The 27,089-nt window shown below is 44.3% G+C and overlaps 1 protein-coding gene across 8 annotated transcripts in view; it reads left to right on the top strand.

Moving 5' to 3' along the window:
* phldb1b (pleckstrin homology-like domain, family B, member 1b) overlaps positions 1 to 27,089 on the top strand; it is a 109,850-nt gene that overhangs the window by 26,667 nt on the left and 56,094 nt on the right. For 7 of the 8 annotated variants that reach the window (XM_056283926.1, XM_056283928.1, XM_056283925.1 and 4 more), the window contains exons 3-4: positions 844 to 967; positions 1,161 to 1,331. In XM_056283926.1, coding sequence (XP_056139901.1) covers positions 844 to 967; positions 1,161 to 1,331 — 295 coding nt within the window. Of the gene's footprint in view, positions 1 to 843; positions 968 to 1,160; positions 1,332 to 14,094; positions 14,186 to 27,089 lie in introns of those variants that run through there. The other variant, XM_056283930.1, reaches the window with a different exon arrangement.

Raw genomic sequence — 27,089 nt, 5'->3', positions numbered from 1 at the left:
TTTTTTTTTTTGCTCTTCAGGCAGAACTGGAGGGGGGGGGTTGTTGTCAGTGCACTCATTCTTTCTCTAACACACACACACACACACACACACACACACACACACACACACACACACACACACACACTCACTGTGTAAAGCAATATGTAAACAGCCTGGGCGGCCAGCTACGAAAATGGCATCACATAGTGAAGACATTCATTCAGACTCCCCCTCTCAGCTGTTTAACATGGAGAATGAACCACTGTAGGCCCTACAGCATCAATACTCCAAAATGCAATCTGCTCTGGAGAGAGAGACTGAGAAATTGTGCAGATAGTAGCTTCACCGGTTCAGCATGGCGCGAGCGATAATGCTGGAGAATCGACTTCTGTCATTTAATTTCAAGGTCGCTGCCACTTTCACGATGTCTTTCACAGCTCGTAAATTTTAGGGGTCCTTTCCCTTTTACCATAGCTTGTTGAGCTGTCTTTTTTGTCATGCAGAAACAATTTGTTTCACTAATAGATAGGAGACAATTGCTAATTAAATTCAGTTGATGGTATGCCATTTACGCTCCAGTCACTACAGTAATGAGGATATGACCTGAATTTATATTTAGAAGTTTGCGTAGTAACGCTACTGTATTAGATTACTTGTGCTTCATACATAATTACATCTCTGGAGAGACGTGCTGGAATTTATGTCGGAGAATTTTCCCAAGTGAACGGCTTGTGAATAAGTTCCTGAGACCTTTTTAATCACATGGCCAGAGTAGGGTAAAGCTTTATGATCTAATGTTATGATTAAGAACAGATACCTGTAGTACAGTGATTTATTTGTGACCTTGTCCTTTCTCTTTAGAGCACACCGCTGGACCTGGTAGAGACGGGGAAGGGGCTCAAATTCCAGGCAGAGCGCCCCCATCTGGTTAGCCTCGGCAGTGGACGCCTCAGCACAGCTATCACGCTGCTTCCCCTGCCTGAGGGTGAGAGTGCACATTTACCAAGCTTATGTGCTTGCTTGCACGTGTGTGTATGTGTGTGTGTGTGTGTGTGTGTGTGTGTGTGTGTGTATGTGTGAGTGTGTATTTCTCTTTGTGTGTTCTTCAAACCCTTCAACCCCTAGAAAAACTTGCTTGATTAACAAAAGTCTCTTTGACTCCGTCTACCCCCCCACAGGCAGGACAACATTGGGCCATGGTCCCATGGATATTAACATCCAGGGCCCTGGTGTGGCGGCCCAGCACTGCTACATAGAGAACAGGTCAGGGGTCATTACCCTTCACCCCTGCGGCAACCCCTGTGCTGTTGACGGGCTCCAAGTCTGTCAGCCTGTTCGCCTGTCACAAGGTATGGCTCCGCTTTCAAACATCCTCTATTATTCCTCCTACTTTACTGGGTCATCCTTTCATTTGTCACTCGCAGTTCATGCTTTCAGCCAACTTATCAGTTCTTACTGAGAGCAAATTACATTAAGTGCTTCAGCAGAATAAGCTTTGACTGATTCGTCAAGAATACCACTGGGTATTAGAAAATGCCACCTGCCAGATACGGATTTTGAAGTATCAAAAGATATTGCAATTCCCCGAAAAGCCTCGAAACATCAGAATCCTGAACTAGACCTCACAATTTTCCCTGCTTATGCACCTTTATGCAGTGGAATTCCATACAATTATGAAATTAAATAACTGCTAATCATATGTAGAAAAGTAAAATGTGTGTATAAAGATTTAGCAAACTGAATTTTGTGGAAAAAAGATAATCGTCTTTATCAAATACTATAAACATGTTTTCGATTGACGTATAAAAGGTAAATAAACTACTGAAATTCAGCAATGTGAGAAAGCGTAAACAACTGCATCATTTAGAGGTCAGTAATGATTCCACTTTGTATGGACTTAACAAACCAATTTCTGTTTTCTTCCATGTTCGACAAAGTTTTGTAGAGAAAAAAAATGATGAGCCACAAAAAGAATCTTTTCATCTGTTTACAACATTTAAATTATAACACTACTTATTTCATCTGTCTTTCTATATATATATATATATATATATATATATATATATATATATATATATATATATATATATATATATATATAATAACATAGATCAGCCAAATCCCTTCAGTTGAAAGGCAGTATAAAAGACATGTATTCCAACTAAACAAGTGTAAAAGTGAAATCATCCTTCTTTGTCCCACAGAATCCCCTAAACTGAGTCTTGACAATCTAGCCCATCTCTCCATCTTTGTCAAGACCTACGACAAGAACGTTGGGGTGATTTTTTTATTTTGCCCTCAAATTTGATGAGCAAAATCGGCCCCCCCCCCTTTTTCTCCCCAATTGTACTTGGCCAATTACCACACTCTTCCGAGCCATCCTGGTCACTGCTCCACCCCCTCTGCCAATCCAGGGAGGGATGCAGACTACCACATGCCTCCTCCGATACATGTGGAGTCACCAGCCGCTTCTTTTCACCTGGCAATGAGGAGTTGTGCCAGGGGGACGTAGCGCGTGGAAGGATCACGCTATTCCCCCTCAGTTCCCCCTCCCCCCAAACAGGCGCCCGTCTGACCAGAGGAGGCGCTAGTGCAGCGACCAGGAAACATACCGACATCCGGCTTCCCACCTGCAGACCCGGCCAATTGTGTCTGTAGGGACGCCCGACCAAGCTGGAGGTAACACCGGGATTCAAACCGGCAATCCCCATGTTGGTAGGCAACAGAATGCCCCCCTGTGCAAAATCATTTAACAGTCATCAGAGCTATCTTTTTTTCCACTCCATGTTATCTCTGCAATTAAGACTTTTCTTTCTTTCAAAGACCTATCATCGCACATTAATCTCAAGGCTAGACTATTGAAATTCCCATTTAACTGGGAGTAGCCAGTCATCCATCTCCGGTTGCAGCCAGTGCAGAATACTGCAGCAAGGGTCCTTACAGGCTCAAGTAGAAGAGGACCACGTTAGCCCTGTTCTTGTCTTACTGCATTGCCCCCCTTTAAGTTCAAGAAATATTAAATAACTCCCATGTTTTCAAATCCAGAAATGACCTGGGGCTTGATGCATTTAAATATCAGGTCTGTGTAATCAATTTAAATTAGCTCACATGAGAATTCTTGTATCACAGACTGACCCTGATATGCTGGTTCTGACAGAAACCTGGCTTATTGTCCTTCCTATAACTTGTACAGAGTAGACAGAGTTGGAAAGAGGGGGTGGTGTGGCTGTATATGTGAAGTCATGCTTATCTGTTACTGTCTTAAATGCTGTCACTGTGCCTTGTTCTTTTGAATTTATTGCTCTGAAGGATAGCTTATCTAGTAACAACTCAATGAATGTTAGACTCAGTCTCTAAACACTGGGCTCAACTAGAGACTGAGGACAACCTCCCAGTCAAAGAAGGTTGAATCAGTTCATATGAATACAACGTTTATTGACAGATGCGTTTCAAACGTCTGTCAATCAACATTATATCCTGACAAACTGATTCAACCTTCTTTGATTTTCTTACCTGGATTATTGAGCATGCATTAAGACACTACCAGTTGAAACAATCAAGAGTTTAAAAAGAAACCCTACATTGCAGAACCAATCCAAAGTCTTTAGGGCGGCCCTTCATATTTGGGGCAGTGACATGCAGAAATCGTGCACTTGTAAATACTGCCTACCAACAACACGTGCATTTATAAGATGGCTCGGCTGCAGTCACCGGAGAAAACCCGCTCCTCCATTATCGACAGCAAAGGGCATATGACCAGCACCATACATTTCTGTCCTTGTGCTGACAACAAGTCGCTGACAGTTGGCCAAGCTTGATAGACCAGACTTCCTTTAACCAGTTGGTAAACAAGCCAACACGTCTTTCTTGTCCTGCGTTAAAAGTTTTAAACAAAGTCGCTGTAAATCCCCGATTTCACCAGTCTTGTGGACTGAGCACACAGTCGAGATAACGGAAACAATGCACTTCCAGTTTGTTTCACTACGGAGGAGGATGGGGGGAGGCATCATATCCGGTAAGGCGTGTCCTAGAGTTCCAAAGCTGTAGGCGTAGGTTTGTTAGCGGCCATTCTCACTGCCATTGTAGCAACTATCTTACACTGAGAAATCCCCTCTAGACATTGGTAGGCAGAAATGGCCGATTGTCTGGTATTTCGAGACTAATTAATGTGGTGGGTGAGTACAGATCACCCTCAGCTGTCTCTAGTGCAATTAATGAATTAGCATACTTAATTGCTTAGTACAGCAATTCAGAGATGCTGGTTCTAGGCGACTTGAACCTAAATTGGTTGGAAAATTATTGAAATAGTCTAAAAGAGATATGTGACAATTTCAATCTGTCACAGCTGATTGATGCGCTGACCAGACCTAATTTGAAGGATCTTCAAAATCAACATCGATAGATTTGATTTTGTCCAATAGGAGGGACAAAAACGACCGCTTCTGGAGTTTTTGTGCTTGGCCTTAGTGACCACTGTCCTCTAGCGTGCATTAGGCGATGGGCGTTGGTAAACATCGGAACACAAAGAGCCATGGACGTCTATAGCCCTGACAACGACTCCAAGAGGATAAATTCTTAGTCTCATCACCAGCCAGTCAGACTAGCTTGGTCTAGTCAGAAAGGCATGAACTGAGGAAGCCTCTTGGATGAGAGGCGAAACATCTTCATGGATATATACCAAGTCCAGTTGCACTTGATTCAGCTCCTTTGGATATTCCTTCTTATGTTACGTTTAATGACTGCTTAATAAATAAGACATCAGACAGTTGCCGTGCTTTTAACACATATTTTGCTGCTGCTGGGTATCTATTTGATATGGTGTACTCAGGATTTGCTCTTAATAGTAAGCCTTAGGCTTATGTGCCATCTGTACACTATACCTTTCAGTTCACCCTACAGGCCTTCACTTCCTCCATTGTTAAGGAGGCACTTCAAGCTATTGATTGCAGGAAAGCAACTGGGGAGGATAAACTAGGCCCTTATTTTTTAAACCTCTGGGCCCCATTTATTGCTGAACAAATTACACAGCTCCTTAATCTCTCTATCTCTACTTGAGTTATCCTCCAGGTCTGGAAATCTGCACGAGTAGTCCCAGTGCATATGGTTGGTGATAAAAATGATCTTAATATTTGTCGGCCAATTTCCACGCTGTGCTGTCTTGCTGAAATCCTGGAGTCATTAGTTGATAATTGGTTATTATAAATAATGTTGTATCTGCTGTTGACAAAGGGAGATGTTGTAATGTCTTTTTTTATCAATTTGACAAAAGCAATTTGACACTGTCTCGGAGGATAGAGAAGTTACGTATAAGTTGTCAGCAATCTACGACAAAAAATTGGATATTTGTATAAAAACAGCTAATTTTCCTATGCTCAGTAGGAAGCGGATAATTGAGGCCGTCTTTTTGTCTGTTTTGGATTATGGTGATGTTATCTATAGACACATCTCTGCCTCCATTCTTAAACCCCTAGATTCAGTTTTTTTTTTAATACTTTGTTAATCCGTGTGGAGAAATTCATGCTTTGCATTTAACCCATCCTAGTTGTGTAGCTAGGAGCAGTGGGCAGCTGCTGTGCAGCACCCGAGGACCAATTCCAGTTCGTCTTTTCATTGCCTTGGTCAGAGGCACTGACAGGAGTATAAACCCCAACATGCATGTCTTTTTGACGGTGGGAGGAAACCAGAACACCCGGAGGAAACCCACCATCGACATAAGGAGAAGATGCAAACTCCACACAGAGGACGACCTGGGATGACCCCCAAGGTTGGACAATCCTGGGGTTCGAACCCAGGACCTTCTTGCTGTGAGGCGACAGTGCTAACCACTGGGCCACTGTGCCACCCTGAGATTTATCACTGGTGATGGTTATTCTACTCATCATTGCATCTTTTATGAAAAGGTTAGGTAGGCATCTCTAACATTAAGACATGACAGGCATTGGTCCGCTTCCAGTGTGGGAAGATGGTGGTGCGAATTCACGTTTGCAGCGGCCTCATCCAGTATTGGTGTGGGAAGATGGCGGTGCAAATTCACGTTTGCGGCGGCCTCACCCAGTCCTGTCGATGCTGTGTTTAGTCCACGTCTGTGTCTAAATTGTTGTCTTCGTTTGTTGGCTGGGAGAGCTGGCGCTGGATCGGCTGCGAGAGCTTGGTCTGCTGCGCTGTGGGCCCAGGGACTGCGGCCTTGCCTGGAGCTGCACCCGAGGAGGTAACACCAAGAGTGGTCTGACAGGATGCTGAAGTGGGGCAGGCTAAGCTAACTGCTAGCCCATGCAGACCGGCAGTTCCGATAACACCTAGGATAGTCTGGCGGCGGCCTCCCCTGGTGTTGACTGGTGTTTTTGATGTTGTTGTGTGGAGTGCAGGGAGGTGTGTCAATGGTGTCTGGCTGGGAGAGCTGGTGCTGGATCAGCTGGGAGGGCTATGTCTGCTTCATCCAGTTGCCACAGGGACCACAGCCCCTGTCTGGAGCTGTGCCTGAGGAAGAAACACGGAGGGCGGTCTGACAGGATGTGTAATCGGGGCAGGCTAAGCTAACTGCTAGCCCATGCAGACCTGCGGTTCTGACAGTCATCCTGGCTGGCGTTTGTTCCCTTGGACAGTGATTCTTTTTTTTTTATATATTGGTTTGGATATATGTGTTCATTTGAATATGTGTGTTCTTGTAGTTCTTAAATGTGTTTGTCTGTATGTTGCACTGCTGTGGGCTGGGAGAAACAGCATTTCATTTCACTTCATGTGTGCAAGTACATGAGGTGAAATGACATTTTATTTATGAATCCCCTAGTGGCTTGCCATCATATACCACTTCCTTATTAAATTGATCCTATAGTAGTATTTGAGTACACAGTGGTGCAGTGGTTAGTGCGGTCGCCTCACAGCAAGAAGGTCCTGGGTCTGAGCCCCGGTATAGTACACCCTTGGGTGTCGTCCCGGTTCGTCCTCTGTGTGGAGTTTGCATGTTCTCCCCGTGTCTCCGTGGGTTTCCTCTGGGGCCTCCGGTTTCCTCCCACAGTCCAAAGACAAGTAAGTCAGGCGAATTGGCCATACTAAATTATCCCTAGGTATGAATGTGTGTGTGTGTGTGTGTGTGTGTGTGTGTGTTTCAGCCCTGTGATGGCCTGGTGGTCTGTCCAGGGTGTCTTCCCACTTGCCGTCCAATGACTGCTGGAATAGGCTCCAGCATCCCCGTGACCGTGACAGCAGGATAAGCGGTTAAGATAATGGATGGATGGATGGATGGATTGATGGAAGTAGTATTTGACTCATTGAAGTGATTGGCTAATGCTCGAAGTCCCACGTGTAAACACTAAATTTGCTAAAACTGCATTTAGTTTTATTGCTGCACACACTTGTACAATTTTACAACATACATTAAATCAACACAATTGTACCTATAGGTCAGTTTAAAACCATGATTACAAACTACTCCGCTCTTGAACATAATTGTGTTTAACGGTGTTCTGTTGTTGTTTGTTTGTTTGTTTCATCGTTCATTATTTTTTTTGCGTTTTCAATTTTACTCTCAACATCATAGAAACATGAGGGCACACCCTCAAAGATTCGTCGAGATTTAATTAAAGGTTGAATGAAGAAAAGTTTAAGAAATGGTTTTAAGATCCTGTTTATCTTTAAAGCCCTCAATGGTCCTCTCCCTGAGCTTTTGCTCCCCCCACACCAACTTAAATCCACCGAGTCAAGGTTTCCATTTGTCCACTGGTTTGCTGGTCTAGGCCGAAGCTTAAGATTCAAAAAAAGGGCTGGTTGTTAAAATCCCTAGTGTTTGCACTGCAACAGATTCAGTGGAGATCAAACTGGAGATGTCTGCCAAGGTGACATTGCCACCACCAGGACACATCATCAGTTGTGTACCTCAGCATCACAGGGTGTTTCGGCCTTTTATCACAAGACACCCTCCGCTGAGGCGGGCCCACCACAGGTTGATCGGTCCTGGGTGTGTGACCTGTGGTTAGCTGTTCACCCTGGCAGCCCAGACGGCGTCTCTCCTTTTGAGCCAGATCCAGTGACTAGTCCTCTCAGCAGTGTTGGCTAGCTCTTTGATCACTCTCCTGTGGGCCTGCCCCCTGACTCCTAGTTCCCTCAGGAGTTTTGCTGTGGAGCTGGCAACAAAGCCCCTACAACCCACCTCCACAGGGCGCACCTTCACCTTCCAGCCTCTGTCCTCTGCTTCGGCTGCTAGGTTGGCGTACCGCAGCTTCTTACGCTCGTACGCTTCATCGACTGCATCCTCCCAGGGGACTGTGAGCTCAATGATGTAAGCGAGCTGGTTAGCGTTGGACCAGAGGACGAGGTCTGGTCGCAAGGTGGTTGTTGCGATCTCTGTCGGGAAGATGAGCTTCTGGCCTAAGTCCACTCGCATTTCCCAATCCCTGGCTGAGTTCAGTGAGCCTAAGTTGGGAAGTGAAGGGTTGGCCTTCAGTTTATCCCCCTCTCGAATGAAAGCTGGGAAATGCCGGGGCCCTTCCTGGTTGTTGAAGGGTTGGGCATTGATGGAAACCCTCTTGCAATCGAGTTCAGCTGCCAAGCACCTGAGCACCTGATTGTGTCGCCAGGTGTATCTGCCTTGGGTAAGGCTGGTCTTGCAGCCAACCAAGATATGCTTGAGGGTTGCTGGGGCTGTACACAGGGAGCAAGATGGATTCTCTCCAAACCAGAGATTTAGATTTATGGGAGAGGGCAGGACATCATATGTGGCCTTGATGATGAAACTCAGCCTGTTTGATTCCATGCTCCAGAGCTCACTCCATGTGAGTTTCCTCTTTTCTTTTAGAAGTGATCCCACTTTTGCAGGTACGCCAACTAGACTGTGGAATAATGTCCGCATTATAAATTCATTCAAAGGAATAAACTTGTGTTTTTTTAACTGGAGCCCTATATTTTCCTATAGTTAGGAGTCAAACTGAGTAATGCGTGACAGAATCTTTCAAATTGATTTTTTAATGAGCGAACTTACATCAGCTGACTGCTGCACACTAAGCTGAAATGTAATGCTTGGAAAGCAACAGTGCTCTTGCCAAATGGCGTCCACTAAAAGAGCTCTTTTTTTAGCACTTGCAGGCTCAAAATGTTATGAGAGGAGCCTAAAGGGCCTTATAGCCATGATATCAATCATGGAATTATATAGATATCAGTCCATTACTAATGTGAAGCAGAAGTCTCGCCCTGCAAACCCGTGAGAAGGGAGTGAGTCGTTGCAGGAACGCAAGTGTGCTAGTTAGAAAATCAAATAAAGGTCTACCACTGTGCTGACTAACTATACTGGGATTGTCTTTTCATACTGGAAGGTGTTTTCAGACCCTTTTTAAAACATTTTTAACCTTTTAGCACAAAAAGAGAGCTGTTTTAGTTGAGGTTTTATGGTAAGTGCTATTACCCTGAAGGATTACATTGCAGCTTTGTGCGCAGCAGTCAGGTGACACTAGCTTGCTAAATACTGAGTCAGTTTATAAGATTCTGCTACCCGTTGCTCGGTTGAGTCCTAATGGTAAGAAAATAGGGCTCAGGTTACAATGACTCGAGAGTTTTCCTTTACTCAAAGAGCGTTTGTATTTCTGAGATTTTGTTTGATCAGACAGATTTTTCTGGTGCCTTATTCAACCTGGCGTCCACGAAACTGTTTTGTTTTACTGGTTTTGTGCTGTGATTTTCCTTTTTTTTCCACCCCTTCTGTATTTATTTACAAATTTTCTGCTATTCTTTAATTCTGTACAGCACTTTGGCTCCGATGTGGTATTTTTGAAATGTGTATTATAAATAAATTGATCTTATAAAATGCACATGCTATGCTTTTTAAAACTAACCGACTGAAGATCACTTAGTTTCAGGCCCGTTGCTGTTTCTGTGTTAATGAATGCTTTGCTTTGCTGTGGTCAGGCACACTGACATAGGAGAAACTGAGGGGATAGCTGTAATGATTTTTTTTTTTTGGTGCTCTGAATGGACATTGAATATAAACGATCTGGAGGAATCAAAGTAGAATTCCCCACAGGGATTGATGACTCCTTAGAAGACAAAGGTTGAAAACTGAGCTTGTGGTGGCTCTTGTGTATTCCAGTGAGAGTAAGATACAAGGTAGCCTGTCTGGCACAAGGGAGTGTTGGTGCTGCTGGGAGTCAGTTAACAGTAATGCAACTCATAATTAGTCACAGTACGCACATGATGTGATCCCCCCTTTCTTTGTGCTGCTCTGGAATAATTTGTAGTAATGACCCATTCTAAGAAGTCACTAGTTTGTACTTCGTCTTACAGTCAACCAGGCTAACTGTTCTGTATGTACATCATACACTAGGCTAGTCTCTTCAAAGTGATCTTTGCATACATAGTCTTAATGGCCAGTGCACTCTGTGGCTGTCTGAATGTGTTTGTTGTTGTCTGTCAGTGAGTCCCTCTGTCTTTTGGTATTCCAACCTGGGTAACCCGAGTGGGGACATGGGGCTATTTATACTGCCCCCTCTACCCCAGACAGATCCAACTTTAGCCCCAGGGGAGGTTTAGGTTTAAAGAATTATAGGGAGGTAAACCAGAGTTTGCCATCAGAAAACTGGAAATATGCAGCAAGAAGAAGTGAGATAGTTGAAATGAAGCAGAGAGATGTTGATAAAATCTCGAGGGTAAACTTACATTCACCAACCTCCTTGATTTTTTTTAAAAGAGCTCACCGATCTTTGTAGAATAATACAAATCATCGTGATCCTCTTCCATCTAAGACTTAATCAACTGATGTTAACTGTCCTCTCAAGGAAATACACCATATTGTGAAATATAAATTTTCATTTGTTTATTGTGGTTGTTGGCCTTTTTGACAATAACTGTAAGGAATTACACAGGTTTTAATTTCCCACTTCCCTGTTTACGATTATGTGAATAATGTGCATCACACTAGGCCCCTATCATATCCTCTGCTTTATAAAATGAAGTATTCTTGGAAACATGTCTCACACTATATGAAAAACTGTGATTCAGTATGGCTTTTGATGACATCGGTGTGTGTCATATTGTTTCCTTTGTATATTTTTTCCCCCTTGGGACATTATTAGTGCCTTGTACTGCCTCTGAGTTAAGTTTTTACTCTATAGAAAATTGATCAACAACAGCATCTTATATATATATATATACATACATACATACACACACAGACACACACACAAACACACACACACACACATATATATATGTATATATAAGCGAGAGTGTATGTTTGTATGTTCGCTTAAACCTCCAGAAATACTCATTGTAGAACAAAAAGAAAGATATCTTTAGAATCAGCACTTTCCAAGGGTTGCACAGTTCGAAAAAACATTTCAAAAACCAAGTAAAAAAATGGATTTATTTGCGAAATTGAGTTTATTGTGTGGCGATTTGCGGCGGCAGCAGCCAAAAGAGTGTGTTTGTATGTTCGCTTAAACTCCAGAAATACTCATTGTCGAACAAAAAGAAAGGTATCTTTACAATCAGCACTTTCCAAGGATTGCACAGTTCGAAAAAATATTTCAAAAACCAAATAAAAAATATAATTCATTTGCGAGAGTTATTCCAACGATGTTTTCTGGAAACTTCTGGCAAATCCTTTCAGTGGTCAAGGGAGGCACTACACCTAACATTGTCAACGCTAGCCTGAAGGCACGCAACGGGGTTTACCCTCAGGCGCTTGAGCACTGAGCGACTAATACACACATTGGCAAAGAAGCTTGATGAATGGATTGAAAATTATGACATTTGATCATTTTCGTGAATAATATTCGTTTATTCGACATTCGTTTATCACATGTATCATATCATAAATTATCCTATATTTCATCATCGATTATATCGTGAAGATCAGATCGTGTCAGTTGTTTTGGTGAGAACATTTTCCCCGGGCAACGCTGGGTACCTCTGCTAGTAATTAATAATGAAACACCATTCAACGTCCATTCAGTGTAGATGCTTTTGGGTTAACGGTACAATAGATAACCAGGGGAAACCATGAAACCAGAGTAATTTGCTGAGTTACCGGGTATACATAGTACACATGGGTTGGATAAGCAAAACGTTAGGGCATAATAAGTTCGTTTTTACTTAATCCAATAGTGGTTGTGTGTTTGCTGGTCTAAGCAGTAATTCGGAGATGGTCGTTTATTAACTGGGCTGGTTTATAAAGTCTCCTACCCAAGTACAGTCGCCTCTCTCTCTCACTCTCTCTGTCTCTCGTTATGTTCACCGATTACTCCGATTTGCAGTGTAAACTACTAATAAGACACGTTAGCCCCTAGCTAACGGGTCTGACCCTTTAGCCGAGCGGTTAGTGATGTCGCCTTGTGGTGCAGTACACCCCGTATCGAATCTCGCACCGGGCAAGAAAATAACCGGTTACATCAGTAATGTGGGATTCCATGTGACTTGCCAATGGCATAAAATGTGCTGTCTCCGTGTTACGTTCCCCGTTAAAGGTCCAGGGGATGAGGGGAAGTAACAAAGAAAATAAAAGTGGCCCGGGGGAATTAAAAAAAAACAAACAAAAAAAACAAACAAACAACGAACACGTACGTGCCTCCTGGACTTGAGTCACGCCGAGTTGGCAAACCCAAACGCCCCTGAGTGTCTGTAATGTCGTCTGGTGGAGGAGTGGTGGATTCAAACGTCAATCACAGCATGTTTGGGCGCCGGCGCCAAAGTACAACTGCACGTGCTTTAAAGTGTCGCTCCACGGTTTAACATAGAACTCTCTGTAGTTAAGAGATCAGAACATTTGCTTTGTTTGAACACCGTTCGTAAGTAATTATACTTATTTGATCGGGGGCATTCTCACTAAAGGAGCGAGGAATGAGACATCTTTCTCACCACAAGTTCATCTTGTCCCATAGAAAACCATTCGTTCACATGACGATAGTGGTCTGTTTAGCGGCAAATAGGAAAAGGAATTATTTGTCTGCCTTTTGAACCGTCAAACTCGATTCCGACGTCTGTGTCTCTCGTTGGTAGCCCGTCACGCCGCACTTCATAAGATGAGCTTAATTTCGCAGTGGTTCTTGGAAAACGACTTGTTACCGGTTGTTTTCTCGCGGGTTATCTTGACGTCACGCCAACGGAAATGGACTTCCGCAGACAAGATGTTGGAACGTGACTCGGAGGGCAGCGAGTGCGGATTAAACTAACAGTTCACATTAAACGCCAGGAAATTGTATCGAGAGCAGTCGGTTTAATTAGCCCGAGATCACGGTGCTTCACGCTTTACTTGCCACTCAATAATTTATATATTACTATCCCCTCGTGCTGGGCCCATGGGAAATCAGAGCAGGCGACTTACTCTGATTGGTTAAAATTCCAATGGCGGCTAAAATTGTCGACCATGAGGGAATTCAGTTTAAAAACTGATTTTGTGAGATGTTTCTCTCAGTCGTATATGACCTTTTCATTTTCACTACTTAGGGTGAGTCGTTAGTTTATATCTTGATTACACCTAACTGTATGCTTTTACCATGTGTTTACTTTTTAATTAAATATTTTGAGTGGCGCACCCCCCTCCCCCCAATAGTTAGTACTTGATTTATTTCAATGGGATCGCTCCCTCTTTCTCTCTGACTCAGGATCTGCACCTTATTCTGCCCTCGTTGCGTTTTGGCCTCTCCCCCCTCTGACAGCTCACCGACCAGCCCTCTCCTTCCGACTCCTCGGGATGAGGAGTGAGTTTGTGTGTTCGTGTCAGAGACAGCTGCTCTCTGCTCAGGAGCGTCTTCCTCAACAGCCCCGGCGGGGCATAGACACGCGTGTAAGGGCAGTCCTGTGTTACGGAGAATGACAGAGGGACAATTCACTGCGTCGGCCCGGTGGACGTCTCACACACAATGGACCCGGGGCGGGACGCCGGACTGTAAACTCCCGCACTGATTTCAACGGGATGGAATATACCAACGTATCGGATGAACTGGTGTAGCTATTAACAGCGAGAAGCCTACAAGTAAGGGGAGGGAGGGGGGATGAGAGAGGAAAAGTAGACAGCTCCATTGTGGAAATTTAAATGTCGGTAGACTAGCCCACGGGTTGGGATTATCATAACAAAAGACGCGTCGGGACAAAACCTCGCGTCTTGGTGTATACGGGGGGGGGGGGGACAAAACACGTGGCTTCGTTTAAAGGAGCAGTCGCGATGATAACGCCAGCGGAGGGAGAAAGGAGCTCCATTTGTTGGTTTTAACAAAAAAAAGTAAGTTGTTTTTTAATTGTTTGAGATATTAGGCTGCTTGTCTGAGAGAGAGAGAGAGAGAGAGAGAGAGAGAGAGAGAGAGAGAGAGAGAGAGAGAGAGAGAGAGAGAGAGAGAGAGAGAGAGAAAGAGAGAGCGAGCGAGAGAGAGAGAGAGAGAGAGAGAGCGAGAGAGCGAGCGAGAGAGAAGTACGTTTTCCAGGTAATTCCTGGCGCGAGAGAGAAGTACGTTTTCCAGGTAATTCGTAATTCCTGGCGCACAGCACAAGTCTAAATCAGCCAAGGCTGCGAAAAGAAAGTTGTATGTTAATTTACAACAGCATTTCTAAGGACAGATATTCGTTTGCACCCCCCGTGTGTGTGTGTGTGTGTGTGTGTGTGTGTGTGTGTGTGTGTGTGTGTGTGTGTGTGTGTGTGTGTGTGTGTGTGTGTGTGTGTGTGAAGTCTTTTCGGTCAGTAACACCTGCTGGTTTCGCCAAACGGTCAGGTTGCAGTATTCCCGATCCCAACTTCCCTTTTATTTCCCATCGATCTTGATTTTCCGGCAACACTGGGTATATATACACCGTGCTGCTGGTTGTGTGGGAAACACAGCACAGAGAAAAAGACATGTATCCTCCCCTTCTTCCCCTGACATGGCCATGGTGGGTCTTCCTACTGCTATTCCTGGTGGCCAATGTGACCCTGCGTGGCTGGTGACTAGAACAGAGAGGGGAACATTATGTAGTCCACTTATCTAAGAGTCTGAAAGTCGGATTCATTTGTTTCATTCTAATATTTATATACTTTTAAATATTTAATGGCGTCACCCCTACAGATGAAGCTGAAGATAGTCTGAGAGCAGTAAAAAAAAACGATCCCTGCAAAGACTTGTCTAGACTCTGAGCAATGTAAGTCTACTATTATGTCAAGCCAAGCTGACTCATACCACAAGTGTGGTTACCTCTCTTTATCACCGCCATTCCAGCCCCTCGATCCATTAGGCTAAAACATATGTCATCTCTGACACATTGCATTGACCCGATTGTGTAGATAGGATATGAGGAGTCAGAGACCAGCCCCTCTGCAAACAGTCAGCAGACTTTTCTGGATATGATGTGGGCTTTGGGCTGCCTCCGGACCACAGGTCAAGCATGTGTGCAGGAAGAGCGGGGTATCGCCACAGTGAAAGAGAGGAAGGAGAGAAGTAGCAGCTGGGTCAATGTTTGTATGTGTGTGTGCGTATTTCTTTTTTTCTGCCTGACAATATATCCTCTAAACACAGCGAGGTCATTGTAGTGTGTTCAGATGACAAGATAGTTATCTACAGTAAAGATAGAGCTTGTGTTTGATTTCCTTACGTCATGGACATAAGAGCGGTTTCTTATTTATGGATCACGCCTGCAGCCATCTGCCACTTTGACCATATTTCACAGCGGGGGGTTCTGAGTGTCTTCAGGAGCTCTGACAAAAGAATTGAGATGTAGAGGAAGAGGAGAGTGGTGAACATCTGTTAGGACAAGCAGCAAACCAGCCCCCCAACAAGTTATGTGATGGCGGTCCACTAAAGTCAGCAGCTAAATGAGCTGATAGGCTGTAAAACATTGCATCTGGGGTGTGGGTCATGGGGGCTGCGGACTAGACTTGGGGGGGGGGCTCAAAGTGTCAGACAGTGAGCCTCCCTTCAGAGAACATGAAGCCACCAGGACCTCCCCCATTTTTAAGTCAAGTCCATTTTATTTGTATAGCCCACTATCAACAAATTACAAATTTGCCTCAGTGGCCTTAGTTGCCCCAGTGGGCTTAATAATAAAATGCATAATAATAGCAATAATAATAATAAGAATCAACTTTTTTAAAATAATGGGTTGCAACCATAAATCGTTTGAAAATATTCATTTTGAACCCATGGTCCAATCTCCCGCATTTTAATAAGAATCAGTAAAAGTGGTTAAGAATTAGTATATAGGTCAATGCATATTTGTGCATGTTTCTGAAGTAAAAAAAAAAAAGAAAGAAAGAAAATGGAACACCTAGCTGTCAGTTTTTAACAAAACAGAACGGAGAACATGAAAATGTACATAACCCATTGTTGGGCAATGCTGACCTGTTAAGTAAAGTTTAAAACGCGCTCTGGGAAAAATACACATTGTTCAGCGGTGTAGTGGTCGTTGAGGAGGTAGGCATACTGTGAGCTAGATGGGTAGATTACTATGGAGAAAGTGGGTATACTCTCCTATACCTAATATTTCAGTGGCTTTTTGGCTGATGGGTGATTATGCTGTAAATTGACAGAAAAGGGTGGGTATACTCTGTGTGGCTTTTAACCCTACCATGGATATAGCCTAAATAGCCTTCTCTACCTTAATGGGAGCAGTGAGTCTGTCTCTAGGAAAATCCCAACTTTAAATACACATCGTCATACTATATGCGCTTTCTGCCCTTTTTTTCCCCCTTGTGTCTCCCCTGAAACTCTTTGCCCCCCCCCAGGGGTGGCGGGCATCACATTTTGGAAACCACTGAACTAGACAAGGGCGGCACAGTGGCGCAGTGGTTAGCGCGGTCACCTCACAGCAAGAAGGTCTTGGGTTCGAGCCCCGGGGTAGTCCAACCTTGGTGGGTCGTCCCGGGTCGTCCTCTGTGTGGAGTTTGCATGTTCTCGCCGTGTCTGTGGGGGTTTCCTCTGGGGGCTCCGGTTTCCTCCCACAGTCCAAAGACATGTAGGTCAGGTGAATTGGCCATACTAAATTGTCCCTAGGTGTGTGTGTGTGTGTGTGTGTGTGTGTGTGTGTGTGTGTGTGTGTGTGTGTGTGTGTGTGTGGTGGCCTTTCCAGGGTGTCTCCCCGCCTGCCGCCCAGTGACTGCTGGAATAGGCTCCAGCATCCCTGCGACCCTGACAGCAGGATAAGCAGTTCAGATAATGGATGGATGGATGAACTAGACAAATGAACGCGTTCAGTAAATGATGTGAAACCATTATGAGTTTGAGACGTGCTTCTTGTAGAGTTGACTATGGCAATATACCAGTAATGGTTGAAATATTAAGAGAAATGAATGTAAATTGGGTGAAAGTGAGTTAAAGGGAAACAATCATGATTTTGGACATTATTTTTGGCTCTCCATTCGCAGCTATAATACTGAGCAATCTTCTGTGTGTGGAAATTGTGTCAGCTGGTGAAGTTACTTGGAACATCAACGCTACATACAGCTAGCTGTATGATACAGCTTTGTTATTCACAGTTTCTTATAAAACCCAGCCAGTTGGCAAACCAGGAACTAGGTTTCCACATTCATGTGTTGTCCGCCAGTAATCTCACTGGTGGACCATTTGGGACAATCCACATGGTTTCGGTGGTGTTTCGACACAGAAGACCCCCCTCTGTGTTATGGCTGCTAATCAGTGATATCCCTTCAACATATAAGTAGAGATTATGGTCGTACAATTGTGAATGTTTCCTTTTAAGCAGTAATCAGTCCCAAACTATAATCTGTCACATGCTTTGATTGAGTGTGTTCTGTTAATTTTTTTTTATTATGGGTATGCTTTTTTACATTTAGCCTGCATTTATTTATCAAGCAGATGCTTTTATCCAGAGGGACTTGCAAGAGAGTCGACAATCAGTAGATACAGTTTGATGTTATCAGCTGGCATCACGGGGTGGTACATGCAGTGATCATATGGTAGGATGTGTAGTCATCACATCATAGCCAAGAGTACATGTCAAGTAAGTGCATTTAGTGTAGGTGTGTCTGAGAGCATCAAAAGGAGGGAAATCTAAGGACAAAATAGATGTACATTGCTGCAAGTCAGAAACTCGGCAAATTAGGCTGTCAAGAGCAAGTAGAAAAGGGCTCAGTGGTAACTGCGTTTAAGTAAGTGTGGGCGCAGTAGTAACAGCTGTTGATAATTCAGATTCAAAGTGCCGCCAGACCACTTTATGGATTAAAGGTAGATCTTGAAGAGTAAAGATTTCAGATCTTTCTTGAAGGACGTAAGCGAGCCAGTGGCTCTGATGGAGACAGGGAGTTTGTTCCATCATTTCGGGGGCGGATGAGAGAAAAGTCTGGGCATAGGGCTTGGTAGAGGGGACACACTTGATTTCAACTTAAACACTTTAGTGTTTGGCAAGCGCATTCATGCGTTTAGTGTAAGTGCGCAGGTGTGTCCCGTTTCTCTAGTAAGCCAAAGCAAAGCGTGCTTGGCGTGCACTTTACCTGCTCTGAAGCAAAGATGGCTGCAGAGCGGCATTTGGCTACGTGTGCATGACCCATAATGCACCATGTCCGTAACGTTAGGATGCGGAGTGCACAAATGTTCAAATGTGGATAATAGGAAAGGCTTGAGGGGCTAACCCATAGCGGCCTACCAGACGCAGAGCGAAGAGGTTGAGCAGGAGTGTAACGATAAGCCTGCACGTACAGACAGGATTTCTCAGGAATATGGCGTTACACGTGTGAAACACGGAGATATTTTTAGTCAGTGTGCCCATGAAAATAGAGAGCAGACAGCAAACCTCTTTCTCTCTGGATAGGACACCCTCATCCCATTACTCCTCTGAAACCGGGTCCCGTATCTTCCTCTGGTATGTGTGTCTGCACTGGATGGCCCCTGACTTGGCGAAAGCAGTCATTGATTAACTGGCAGGTCGGCCTCCGCGGCCTCTCCTCGGGCAGTAAAACATCCCCCTTCCATGGCAACTGTCAGCCATTCTTCTGGGCATGCTTTTGTCTTAAGCGCCGCTGCCGCTTCCATGACGTCACATGCTCACGCTTTATTGTCCACACTTTTTTTTTTGTGTGTGTTTGTGTGTGTGTGCACAAAAGTGAAACCATGAAAAAGCCATATGCTGTGTGGTCTTCTAATAATGAACCACGAGTGCATAAAAAGTTATCGCAGTAGAATCTCAGTGGGGAGCGGTTGAGTGAAACGAAGTTGTGTTAATTTTGAAGCACAATTAAACTTTTTTAAACATAATTTCAGGCTGTTAGATTTTTTTTATGTTGTTTTACAGATTAAATTTGCAGGCATAGGTTTTCTTTCCTCAGATGAGGATGATATGTGTAGTTGCCCATACTTGGTATAAGGTTGCATTTTACTTACCTTTGTTGGACACAGGACCCTATATGCACTTAATGTTGAATCTAGGGGGGGGGGAAATAGCTCTTTAAAATGTGACGTGATTACCCTTGTAACAGAATTCAGTGAAAACAATGTCATTGCCATTTGTGTCCACTTTGTATTTTTACATTGTGTCGCCAACCCCACCCTAATGTCTTCCTCCAGCTCTTATGTCCTTCATGAGAACTCTAGTGATCTTGATGAAAGCAAGGAACAGAAAGTGACTATGCCTAAGCTTAGCACTTTTTACACGCAGGTTCGGTTTATGAGATCAGGTCAATCTGCTCGAAGGAAAAGGGCAGTTTTCAAAGCATATGACTGGAAAACCAAACCAGTAGCGAGAGAAAGAGAGGAAAACATGTGATGCAGGGTATGAGCTGTACTTGAAGCTACAGCATCGTGATTACATGGCGTGTGCAGCTCTCCACCAAGTCGACCCGGTGTCGATAAGATGCGTTTATATAACAGTGTTTCTCTGTCATATCGTCGTTTCATGTCGAAGTCACATTTGACGCAGGCTGCTAACTGTAGACAACATGAGCTCACCCCGGCAGAATTTGAGGCATCTCCCCCTCTGCCCATGGTTCCTGAGGTCTAGTCTTCTGGGATGTACTTGAGGCTAAGCTGAAGTAGTGGAAATATTTAATGTGGTCATATGGAAAAAAACAAGAGTGAAATGTTATAAGAGAAATGATGGAATATTTATCCCACAAACTAATTTCAGATAAAGTGAATTGACCTGAGTTGGTAACTGTTTCTCCATTAAATGCCACAGTGTCCTTAAGGCAAGACGTGGCATTTCAAATGTTCTGACCTGAGAGGCAGTGCAAAGCAGGCTTTGCTAATGATCGTCTTTTGCAGCAGGGGCATTAAGTATAAATATTCTGATTATGTCTATTTACAGTATATGCATTGATAATTGAACCAATAAGCATCTTGTCCTTGAACTTTTTTTTTTTTTGGCGGAATAAATAAATGATTTTATTGTCAGCTTCAGTTCTAAATCTTTCTCAGTGCTTTTAGCTGTCATTTGGTCTGTAATCCACTTATTTCACCTCCACATCCATCTATTAGAAGATGGTAGAGGTGGGGCGACTGTATTTCTACCAGAGGATGCAGTTAGGGTGTCCTTGTTGCAGGGTAAATCTAACCTTTATTTGTCCTTATTCCATGGACTGTTTTACAAGTGTGCCGGGGGAGAACTATTTAGAGCTTAATAACATGATAGCATTAATCGATTTGTTCCAGGAGCCATCATTTTTCAGGGACTAATAATATGGATCCCTCCCGGTATGTTTCATGTTTCTGATGCAGAATTGTGCATCTGCCAGCTACACGGGCCATGTGCTGAGGGAGGCATTTCTTGGAGTAATTGCTAAAGTGCACTCAGCGTGATAAGGGCAGTGGTTGGTGGAAGTGCTATTGGATTGTTGTGGGAGAAACTTCTCTCGCTCACACTGGTCAGGGAATCAATCTAGGTGATTAACTTGGAGGATTTTGGAGCGCACACGCATACACGCACGCACACACACCTCAATTTATCCTCTGCTCTGTTATGCCAGTCCTACTTACCACTGATGCCTGTCCTCTGCCAAATGACTTCATGCATTCTAATTACTAAAGTGGCAAGTGTCATATTTTATCATGAGCGCTGTTTAAAAGGTTGATCGATGGCTGATTTCTCTCTCTTGCTCTCTCTCGCTCTCTCTCTCTCTGTGAACCCTGGCATTTCTCAGTTGAGGAGTTTTGCAGAGCTCAGCCCTTCTGAATTCTCAAATGTTTCTTAACCACTGGTTCCTGGAAGAATCCTGAAATGATTATTCTGGGTCAGACTGTTCTGATAAAGTATGGAAGAAAACGGAGCTTCTGGTGTTTGGATCTGGGCTGGAACCTTCTGTACCCAACGTGCCCTTGTCGGAGGCAGAATGGGTCAGCAGCTGAAAACACTAGACGTCGCAAATCTGGTTATCGGCATTCAGTTTGTGAGTTCTACTGAGGCTGAATTCTGTGACTTCTATCTGATTTAGAAAGAAAATATTTAGAACCATTTGCTGAGTGTTCATTTACGGTCTACACAAAAACCATTAGTCTACATATTGTGCAAATGTGCAAGCTCTTTTAAGTGATGCACAAACCAGCATGTCAGCATGTTGAGTGAACTGAATAAGAAGGTTTAAGTTACACTGAGGGTGGCATGGTGGCGCAGTGGTTAGCGCGGTCGCCTCACAGCCAGAAGGTTCTGGGTTCGAGCCACGGGGTAGTCCAACCTTCGGGGTCGTCCTGTGTATGAAGTTTGCATGTTCTCCTCATGTCTGCATGGGTTTCCTGTGGGTTCTCCGGTTTTCTCCCATAGTCCAGAGACATGTAGGTCAGGTGAATCGGCCATACTAAATTGCCCCTAGGTATGTGTGTATGTGTGTGTCTGTGTGGGGGGGGGGCCCTGTGTGATGGCCTGGCGGCCTGTCCAGGGTGTCTCCCCGCCTTCCACCCAATGACTGCTGGGATAGGCTGCAGCATCCCTGCGACCCTGAGAGCAGGATAAGCGGTGTGGATAATGGATGGATGGATGGAAATTACATTGAAGTGGGTGTATGGGTAGTGTAGCCATCTATTCTGTTGCCTACCAACACGGGCATCACCGGTTTGAATCCCTGTGTTACCTAAACATTTCTTAAGTCTGGTTAGCGTAGCGGTCTATTCAGTTGCCTACCAACATGGGGTTTGGCCGTTCGAATCCCTTTGTTACCTCCAGCTTGGTCGGGCATCCCTACAGACACAATTGGCCATGTCTGCGGGTGGGAGTGGGAAGCCGGATGTGAGTATGTGTCCTGGTTGCTGCACTAGCGCCTCCTCTGGTGGGTCAGGGTGCCTGTTCAGGGGGGAGGGGGAACTGGGGGGAATAGCGTGATCCTCTCACGTGCTATGTTCCCCTGGTGAAACTCCTCACTGTCAGCTGAAAAGAAGCGGCTGGCGACTCCACATGTATCGGAGAAGGCATGTGGTAGTCTACAGCCCTCCCCAGATCAGCAGAGGGGGTGGAGCAGCGATTGAGACAGCTCGGAAGAGTGGGGTAATTGGACGAATACAATTGGGGAAAAAGGGGGAAAAAATCCCCCCCAAAAAAAACTGCCTTGAGAAGTAAAAAAAGACTCACGTTTGTAATCATACTTTCCCGTTCCAAGTCCATTCACCAAGTGCTTCTCACCAAGTCACTTTATAAAATACCAGTTTTCCTTCAGCTCTCCTTAAAATGGCTTGTATTGTGTCCTCCCCACTGAAGCCAAAGGGTACAGTAGCAGCAAGTTTTAACTTGACATAATGTCAAACAGTCCATTTTAGACCGACCACCCTCTTTGCTGTAGAGACAGGTGATCACTCAAGAACCCGACCCCAGTCACCCTTCAGGGAGGGGTAGAAGCTGAACTTCTACCCCTCCCTGTCATCGTGGATGATCTGACCCTACAGTGACTGTTCAGTCAGCAATCACACACAGTGTGACTTAAGAAGAGCAGGCCTTACAACGTAACACAAAACTACAACGTCACAGAAAAACATAGGAAAACTGGTCAGCCCAGTGGTTAGCGCTGTTGTCTCACAGCAAGAAGGTCCTGGGTTCGGACCCCAGGCCGTCCCAGGTCCTTTCTGTGTGGAGTTTGCATGTTCTCCCCGTGTCTGCGTGGGTTTCCTCCAGGTGCTCCAGTTTCCTCCCACCATCAAAAAGACATGCATGTTAGGGTTAATACTCCTGTCTGTGTCCCTGACCAAGGCAATGGAAAGAAGAACTGGCATTGGTCCCCAAGTGCTGCAGCTGCCCGCTGCTCCTATACAAGAGGATGGGTTAAATGCAGAAAGCAAATTTCATTTCAACCTACAATGACAAAATAAAGTGGCTTTAATAAGAGGAGTGAATTAGCTGGATATAATTTGTCCTGCTGTCATGTGACACAAGTCACATGACAGAAGGCATCGTTGTACTCTGAAAAACCAACTCATTCAGTGATCTGATGTTTATTATGAGAATGGCTTGACTCATCCCCGTTTTGTGGATGGACATCAGTCTCCATGAAAACACTACAGCTGCTTTTCCAAAGAATGGGTAGAAAAAGTTTAGTCAGGAAGCTCTTGCTGACTGCTGACCCAGTTGGCCTCAGCCACATAGTAACCATACATTAATCACAATTACCCCTGCTAAAAAACGGGTTGTTTAACTGAGGAAACCCAGCCTGTGCTGCTTATTGATGCTTATAGTGCTGCTGTCATACAATCGCCCCTGCTAAAGACTAGGCTGTTTGGCTGATGGAAACCAGTGTGTACTGGTGTTGTAATGATTGCTTGGCCGCTGCTTACCCATACCCACCCGACTTGTCACCTTTTTGGATTTGTGCCTATGCACTGAATGGTGGATTTTGCTCTGTGTTTCAAAGGGTAGTCTGCATATATCCATACACCGTCAAAGCTAAACATCATATTGCCATTCCAATTGATTATATGATATCAGAATCAGCTTTATTGGCCAAGTGTGTCTGTGCACATGTGGAATTTTACTCCGGTAGACAGCAGCTTCTAGCGCTTGCAGACTCACAAAAAAAAGAAAGCAAGGAATAAATGGAGCAACAACAGGACATTGAAGGCAAGCATGTATGCACAGCAGGTATGTCACTACTATACAGCGTCTTGTTATGGTTGAGGAATCAACAACCTATGCCCATATATTAAACCATATTGCTTGTATACTATATTGCCCATACACTATACTATATTCCATTACCACGACTCCACAACCCATCATGCCCATAAACAATGCTATATAATCACACTATATTATCTTATGTACCAGAAGTATACACTATATGTAGTACACCTACCACCCACCTCACAACTACGTACTATATTATGCCACAACAACAACAGCAGTAATTGTAACCAGTATGCAGCGGTTGAATGTGTATTTACAATTGTATATTTGTATTGCACAAACATTTATATTGCACATCTGTTTTAAAGAGGTAGCATGCTTTTCAAATGCATGAGCCGTCTTGACTGATCTCGAAATCTGGATACAGCGGCCCAACTCCTGCGTGGTCTATCTGCCTGTTTAAAGCAGCTTACCACTTACTATCATCCTCATAGAGCTGAAAAAGCTATGAAGCTGTTTCTTTAAGAGTGTATATATGTGGCTGACCTTTCTTTATACAGTTTGTATATGTTGTGAACTGAATTGACTCACAGCGCTTACATTATATTATCTCTTCACTCCTGTAATGACACAGTGACACTCTGTTTTCACTGGGTCACCATTGTGTGGGCAATCTGTAATGAAAAGCCGAGCAACTGTGCACATGATTTATGAACCTATGTCTTGTAATTCCCCCACCTACTCACCAAGGATGATGCATGACCTTAGTTTAAGCACTTCCATGCCACAAACTTGTTTCCAGGGACCTTGATGAATGCTCCTCATCTTAGCTGACCACAAATCTAGAGAATAGGGCATTGAAATCTGTTGTCTTGTGAATGCATCCTCCCACTCTGAGAGAATCCATCTTGATAAGTAGCTGCTGGTGTTGTAATGCATGAGTTGATGAGTGCTAATTGGCATCAAGGGATCTCTAGTAATGAAAGTTGGAGACAATATGGAGACCGGAAGCTTAAAGTAAACGGCTTGATTAGAGGATCTCATCTCCTCAGCTGCAGTGTAAGCATAGATGATAACAACATCTGTTCAGCTCCAGGGTTCATGCTCATCAATCAGAAGTCTGTTTCTACGATAAAATGCACAGGCTGCAATGAAGGTAGTATATCCTCCGTTCAGGGTGCTCCCAATGCTAATTATGTATTAGAAAATACCTGTGTGATGCTGAAGCACCGTTGACTGAGACCGGTCGGGTATAGAAGATTGTAGAGCTCCCCCCCCCCCTTTTTTTTTTGAGCAGTGGGATGGAGGCAAGATAAGGACAGCATATATCATCGGACAAGATTAGGCTAATGCACAGGAATTCACACTCATGAAAAAAAAAAGCAATTGGAGGACGCCCGTTGAAGTTAATGCCCTCCCCAACTGTCATGGGAGTTGTGCAGCTAATTGGACATCCCAAATTGGGATGACAAGGGGAGAAAAAAATATTGGCGAACGTTACGTTTGGCCACAGAGCACTGCAGAGCTATTTTATGTGATGTGGCATACTCAACACTGCCAATGAGGAACTGGGAATGTGTGTGTGTGTGTGTGTGTGTGTGTGTGTGTGTGTGTGTGTGTGTGTGTGTGTGTGTGTGTGTGTGTGTGTGTGTGTGAGTGAGTGAGTGAGTGAGTGAGTGAGTGAGTGAGTGAGTGAGTGAGTGAGTGAGTGAGTGAGTGAGTGAGTGAGCATGCTGGAAATCAATACTATTTACACCTCTCTCCTGTCAGTGGTCTCTGACACTCAAACACACACACACACACACACACACACACACACATACACACGCACACACACACATTCATTCCTCTGACCACTGAAGTCTGTGGGTTGAAGTCCCTGAGGCGATAGTGGAGGAAAACAGTAAGTGAATGGCAACTGCCAAGTGCGTTTTGTGCTGAGAAGACATCGGAGGATAGACTGTCTTTTCCCATTAGCATCAAACAGGCTCTTTACCATGCAGAATGCGTTCGGGGCACCCACAGTCTGCAGAGCTGCTGAGCTTATGACTACAGTGTCTGACATAAACAGGCCTGTCCAGCAGCTTGTATAGATGCATCTGTTTTGTGTTGTTAACAAACATGTAGGTACATATATGTACATATTTGAATTCTGTTTATGTGAGCAATTACCATCTGCCAATAAGAATTGACTATATCAGTTATCTCAGTGTCTCACCGTTCCAAATCAAGCAAAATTTGATAACATAAAGCTTAAGATAAAGGCTATTGAAGTGCTCATACTTGTTCAGACAGTCACATTAGAGCAGGCCCTTGACTGAGAAAAAAAGTATTTCAGTGATTAAGATGAAAAAGTTATTTACGAATCCTGTTTTGCTCCTGAAAGGGCTAGAATAATGTGGATCATAAATTATCAGTAGCCGTAAGGTCATTTTCTTTTTTTGTAGTGTTATTTTTCTCCTACCAGGAAGTAAAAACTAACACTTGACAGAAAAACTGACAAAGTTTGTGTGTCTTATCAGAGTTGTTATGGATAGTCGGTTCAGCTGCAAATCCATCGCCTACGGTTTTCAAAGTGAACTGTGAATTTGCTATGTCGGATGGCTCTGGCTCCGAGCTATGGCTTTCTAACTGTGGTTTCTCTTCACGGGGAGTGACGGCATTGAGCTTACCAGAGCGATCGTGTTAATGCAAGTCAGAACTAGGAGTGTCTGCTGTGACTCAGAGAGATAAAGGGAGAGAGAGAGGAGGCGAGGGAACGGCAGACAGGGCCGAGCGAAAGAGAGGGCCAGTGAGACAGAGCGCTCTCGGATCGAGTGAGTCAAGCTCGGCGAGCACAGATGTTGGCCTCACCAACAAGTCTGTTCCTCCATTCCTGTTTGCACAAATGGAGGGAGAGGAGGGGTGTTGGAAAAAGGCAGGGATAAAGAGAGGGGGAAAAAAAACGTGAGGGAAAGAAAGGAGACAGTGTCAGATGACTGCCCAAGGGAAGAGCATGAAAACGGTGTGTCTTCACTGACGTGGCTCTTTGGATCACAATGTTAACATTATCACGACCCGCTCCATGCTGCATTTTTCAGCTTCATAACCATACTGTTTCTTTTATTGCCGAGTCTCCACTCCTCCTCACACTCCCCTGACAATAGAAAACATGGACTAATCCAAAGAACTCC

Source organism: Lampris incognitus, chromosome 7, assembly GCF_029633865.1.
Source record: "Lampris incognitus isolate fLamInc1 chromosome 7, fLamInc1.hap2, whole genome shotgun sequence".
Taxonomy (NCBI): Eukaryota; Metazoa; Chordata; class Actinopteri; order Lampriformes; family Lampridae; genus Lampris; species Lampris incognitus.
Note: the sequence above shows the minus strand (reverse complement) of the source record. Positions and strands in the feature narration are given on the sequence as shown.